General features: G+C 42.8%; 1 protein-coding gene across 1 annotated transcript in view; it reads left to right on the plus strand.

The window, feature by feature from the left end:
- frem2a (FRAS1 related extracellular matrix 2a) overlaps window positions 1-6000 on the plus strand; it is a 45153-nt gene that overhangs the window by 6758 nt on the left and 32395 nt on the right. The window contains exon 2 of the mRNA XM_048237733.1: window positions 364-453. Within this exon, the coding sequence (XP_048093690.1) occupies window positions 364-453 (90 nt within the window). The remainder of the gene's footprint in view (window positions 1-363; window positions 454-6000) is intronic.

A 6000-nucleotide genomic window follows, 5' to 3' on the forward strand; every position in this document is an offset into this window, starting at 1 on the left:
ACATCGTTCTGTCCCTGCCTGTCATTAGATAGATTAGTCACCTGTTATTTGGATGGGTTGCTGACACAGTTTCCCCAACAGATCACCTGGCGCTCAGTCTTGGCCTCCTATTTACTTCAAAGACGTGATTTTAACATTTATTGTGTGAGAGACAGGCAGTGCGAAAAAGAGAGAGTTCTATTTTCAGCAGACATACTGTATTTTAATTGTTTTTTATGTATGTAAGTATTAATGAGTAATATTCTGCACTTAACATTAAATGGCTAAATATTTGTGAAATTGAAACACACTGAAACACTGTTTATTGATTGAACTTACACTTGATTGAACTTGATGACAGAAATACATTGTCTCTGATTTCAGGTGACATTAATGACCAGAATATTTGTTATGTGCTGAAGGACAATGACAATGCAACAAGCGACTTGTTCCACTTCTCTGTTGAAGACAATGGTAAGATGTTTTGGATACTCTCCTGTTTCACTGTTATGTTTAATAGTGTTTTATAGTCTGAGTTATCAGCATGATCTAAATTCGCAATGGGAAAGGAAGATGCTTCTGTCTCAGTTAGTGGCTGTGGTCTCATTGAGACAAGATACCAGGGACAGGGACAGGGACAGAAGACCAAACACATTTGTTTACAGTGTTTCGTCTTCCTTTCAGAGATGTGTCTGTCTGCAGTCTATAGTGGTGGGAACGTGACTGTAAAGCACAATGTACCACAGATGTGCAAATGTTGGAGTTTACAGAGTCAGCGTGCACAAGTGTTTGCTTCCGAGTGCCTCTTATAAAATCTTTTTGTTGACGTTGTTTCTTGTGTAGTATCTGAACAGGCACTTTAGACTGCAGACAAGGAAGCAGATCTCTATTATACCTGTTTTATTGTGTCTGCTGTGGACTTTGTTGGTATTTGCGTCCTAAAGCAGACAGGCAGTTGAACATAATAATGTCCTCCTATATGTCTGCATACATATACAGAAAGTTGTTTTGCTTGGTTAGTTTTGATACAAAAGTCATTACACTAAACCCACCCAGGTAATATATCCATCATATTTCCGTAAAGAGATATTCCGCAACTATCGTAACAGTGAACCCCTCTCTCTCCAGGAAGTCTCATATTAGTCTTTAATTGTCTTTGCTGGTGGGACACAAAGTCGAAAAGAGGTCGTAGACATTGCACGACCCCCAGCACAAAGCCACATTTGATATTTAACACCAGGAGCAAGGCAGTAAATAATTATAGCGAGGGGAACAGGACTGCCTCTGGCGAGACTGGTAATTATATGGTGTATTAGAGGGCTCTCAGGGCTCTCAGGGCTCGCTGCTTGGGAAAATACTTCTTATTTTAACAGGAGGAGCAGCTGTATCTTACAAGCTGTGTTTGCTGTTTCAGGGGTCTATTAGGGTTTTTTTTTTCTGTGTGTGCGTGTCCTGGTTTTGCATGTAGCTGTTGTTCCCTCTCTGTGATTTCTGAGAGGAAAATCAGTAGGGGCAGACAGGCAATGCTGAAGATTTGGGGTATGTGGTGGGGAACCTTTGACATTTAAGAGAAGTACAAGCTCAGCCTGTTATTTTAGGGGCTGTTGGGAGAGTCATGACTTCTTCCCTCGGACCCCACCTTAAAGGAAGTCCACCTGGAATCTGTCTGCTTGTTACCTAGGCTACCTCTTTTAGGAAGAACCACTGATCCTTGTCACCATGGTTTTCACTGATCTTAAATACAAAACAAAAGTTTTTAGATGCCATAGAATGAATTAAGTTCTTTTGACCTCCATCTCTTCTTTAGGGCTCAGTTTTTTCATTTTTTTAACTAAGGCAACTTTGTGACATTTTGAGACTTTCTGCTCTTTTTCATGCCACAAAAACTACTTCCTCTCCACTCCCATCCCCCCTCACTCTCTCTCTCTCTCTCTCTCTCTCTCTGTCTCTCTCACTCACTCAAACACACACACACACACACACAAACACACACACACACACACACACACACACACACACACAAACACACACACAAACACGCACACACACACACACACACACACACGCACACCTTCACATCACAAGTGATACTCCGTCCCTCCCTTTTGTGGCCCTCCTGAAAGGGTCCCTTCCCCTTTGGTTAACATGCTGTAATCTGCAGCTCCAGTACCACGACTCACACACAATCTGCTGCCCTGAATGCCTGAGAGAAGGAGCACTAATTAGAGGCCCTTCTGAAAACATGTCGGCGCTTTAAGTGCAAAGCCGCTGTGATATGATGGGGGAGGAAACAGCAGTGCTAGTGGTCCCTCTGCATCCCTCTCCCTCGCTGTGTCGCTGAGAGAAATCTCCCACTAGTCTTTCTTTTTTGTCTATTGCTGTTTGATACTCCCCTCTCTCCCTCTCATCTTGGGGTGACTTAAGGTTCTGTTGTTGAACACTCTCTACCAGCTTCAACCCCGTCTTTGTGTAATTAGTTTTTATTAACCATATTCCCGTGCTATTTGAGCGGTGTAGTGTGAGGTGACTGGCGAGTGGTTTTAATTTAAATGGCATGAAATTGAAATTCAGAGCTGAAAAGGTGCTTTCACCACCCCGTAGTTGTCGCTTTGGCAGATGAGATGTTTGTGGTAGGACATTGTCCCTTTGAAATAGCTTTTTGATTTGTACACATGGGAACCTAATAGAATTAAAGTGCTTTTGTTGTTTTTGATCCCAGATGTAAACATTTGAAAGCGTGGATGCAGACGATAATGCAGATCAACCATGGCCTCTTTGAAACAAGCGAGAAGAGCGTTTCTCATTTGTCTGTGGCCTTTTATTCTCTTGTCTCTCAGAATGGCTTCTGAGCTTCCAAACAAACCCCTGTCCCTCTCTCCCTCTCCATCTCGCTCCCCGTTTTCACCACCCACGTTCCCTTCGGACCTCCGGGTAGCCTGGAGGACTGATCCCAATACCGCAGTCTGTCTCAGTCTCTTGACCTCCTTTCCCACACCATAGTTGTGTTTGTTAGATTAATCACCTGATTGGCACAGTTGTATAAGATCCTAAATTTAGATCCATCATATTCCCTGTGGATGTGAATTTGTCAGAATGAATTTGTGTGCTCAGCATGATCAATGAGTGTTTTCTCAAGTCAGTGTCAGTGATCACACACAGAAAGTCTGCATTGCAATACAACTAGGCGATGCCAGCAGAATTGAAAAGTAAATGCATAATTTTGGGTATTACACACTATGTTTCAGTAATCGTACCAAAATGTAATGTCCCATATGCAGAATAAGGGCCACTGATAGACATGGTCTGTACCAACCCTCAGTGATTTGAGAAACAATAGCTAATCACTGCAAGGTCACTGAAGCTAGGCTAATCATGTGGACCTCTAGACAGTATTACTGGCAGAGAATAATTTCACATTCTGTGGAGTGCTTGCAGGCTATAGGGCAGTAATTATAGTTGGCATTGAAGTCAGTATTGAGTTCTGTTTTCGTGGCAGACTTCTAGTGATTATTTGACATAATGTGTATGCTGTAATATTTACTGGTTGTAAATATTGCTATGCTATGTATTAATCATCGTCATACAAAACTAAACTTCATAGAGAAAGGAAGACAAAGGCAGTTTTTGTTTTTGTACTAGCAGTCAAAAGTTCAGACCGTGTCCACTATGGGGGGCCAGCTGTGTCCTGGAGGTTAATAGTGAGATTTATATCAATGTTCAGCCTCAACCACAGGCTCTGACAGACAGGTGCAGAGGCCAGGCAGGCACGGCCTTGAGGGCACACCTAGGTAGCCATGCCCTTGGGCTACAAACACTGGGCTTATCTAGCTAGCGCCGCTAATAAGCTGTGTTGTCTGAGAGCAGAGATAAGGTGTGGCTGGAGCTAGAGGCTGTGCAGCGTGCAGCGTGTGTGTGTGTGGTTGGGGGAGTTGGGGGAGTTGTTTTGTTTGGTTCTTCTTCTTCTTTTTTTTGGGGTGGTCATCTTTTAACATTAGCTTTGAAGAAGAAAGGCTGTTGTCTGAATTTGACGCTTATTTCTGAATGTTGTGTATTGCATGATACTTATGTTAATCTGCATTGTCTTTAAAAATAGGATTTAAGAGTTGTTTTAAAGTTGTTTAAGAGTTGTTGTTAAGATTGTTTGCAGCTGTGAATCTGTGTCATGGATCAATTCTAATTATCTACATGAAGTGATTGAGGCTGGAAACTTCTGAGGAAGCATCAGGCATTCTTGAAGTTGCATCAACTGAACTGGCTCTCCGAAATTTGGCAGCCTTTTGTAGTGCTCCTGACCAGAGAGCATCCTTCTGCCTGAGGGCCCTCACACACTTTGTAATTGTCTCAAGGACCCAGCCTCTTGCCTCTGCTTTCTTGTTCGGGGCGCTAGTTGTGAAGAAACATTAGATAATGATCAGAAAGCTCCTCTGGATGGTTGTTAAGGTGAATCTGTGAGGATGCTGCCATGCCATGAGTTTTGGTCGGGCTTGAGGCGTTCGTTTCATTGTTGTGAATTATGAGCCCAAGCAAAAAGACTTTGAGGCAATCCTTCATTTTCTGCAGCTCATCTTTAACATACCATCAGAGGACTTAGACATCAATAGTCATAGGCATTAATTCCTAATGTGCTATTTTTTCAGTATTTTGTGGCTTGGATTGGAAGAAAATGTGTTAACACTTCACTTGGATTGTCCGCACACAGAGGCTTAACAGATCATCTGCTAAGATTCAAGTTCAGTATGTGAAATTGCTGTTGAACAGCCACTAACCTCAACCTTAAACTTAAATTGTACTGTAGTTAACAGCGTGTCAACAGATAGTTTGTTGATAATCTGAGCATCTGCATATGGGCAGATTATCCAACTAAAGTTTGACCAAAACGTTGGCAACACAGTATGTGAAGGTACGGGATGACACAGCGTAAACAACATGAGGCACTGCTCAGTCAGATAAATTAAAAGTGTCACCTGGCCCTTTGAGAAGCAGAGCCTGAGTAATCAGCAGGAGTGTCTGCCCTGAAGGGATACATTTGGAAACTCAAGGGTGTGGGTCTCAATAAAGTGAAGATCGTTCTAAATGCCTGACATCTGTCACAGTGACAGCTTTGTGATGTTAAAGGCAGACAATAGAGAACTGTTACCGTCAGTCTCTGGAGTGGGGGGCTTTATGGCACTCTGAAGCTGTATGTGTGTGTGTGTGTGTGTGTGTGTGTGTGTGTGTGTGTGTGTGTGTCGGGACTCTGATGACCCCTTTGACACACTAAAACACACACTGTAAACACCCCCTCATTATTCAGCCTGACAACAGCACAAATGAATTCACTTCCTCAGTGTTGCCTCAGCGGTGTATGCCTGTGTGTTGACGAGAGTTCCTTTTGGTTCGTCTTCATCTGTTTTGTGTCTGGAGCCATCTGTCTGAATCTCCTGAATCTCTCCCACTTCAACAGTCGAGCTGTCAACGCAGGACAAGGCTGCATCCATCTCTCTTAAGCTGCTAGATATAAACTTAAGAAAAGTAGCGAGAGATGAGAGATACATATAGATGGAGAAACGGAAGATGGAGGGCCTAAAAAATAATAATTTCTCTTTATTTCTCAGGGGATCTGACACATCCCCACATGCTGTGCAGTGCACCACACCATTCAACCACTGGCTCCACAGGCATGCCCACACCTATGCAGTACATACACAAGCAACATGCATTGCAATTAGCCAAAGTAACAAATGAATTTGCAGGTAAATTGAGAGACTGTCTGAAAAGAGTTTTTATTTTATTAGTTTTTTTCCAGCTGAAATTTGGAGGCTTAAAAACACACTTAGGAGTCATGGGTTGTGCTCTAGAGTGCTGATGACATACATGGAAGGTTTATTAAGAAGGGTGTGTGATTAGAACTAACTGAAATCCTAACCCATGGGCATGTGCAGATGCTTTGCATTTGGCTGTGCTGTGTTGGGGCCAACAGCTCTGTATAGCTTATCAGTGCACACATGTGCTTCAAGAGGCATGATTTACATATATGCATGA

This window comes from Alosa alosa, chromosome 2, assembly GCF_017589495.1.
Source record: "Alosa alosa isolate M-15738 ecotype Scorff River chromosome 2, AALO_Geno_1.1, whole genome shotgun sequence".
NCBI classification, from domain to species: domain Eukaryota; kingdom Metazoa; phylum Chordata; class Actinopteri; order Clupeiformes; family Clupeidae; genus Alosa; species Alosa alosa.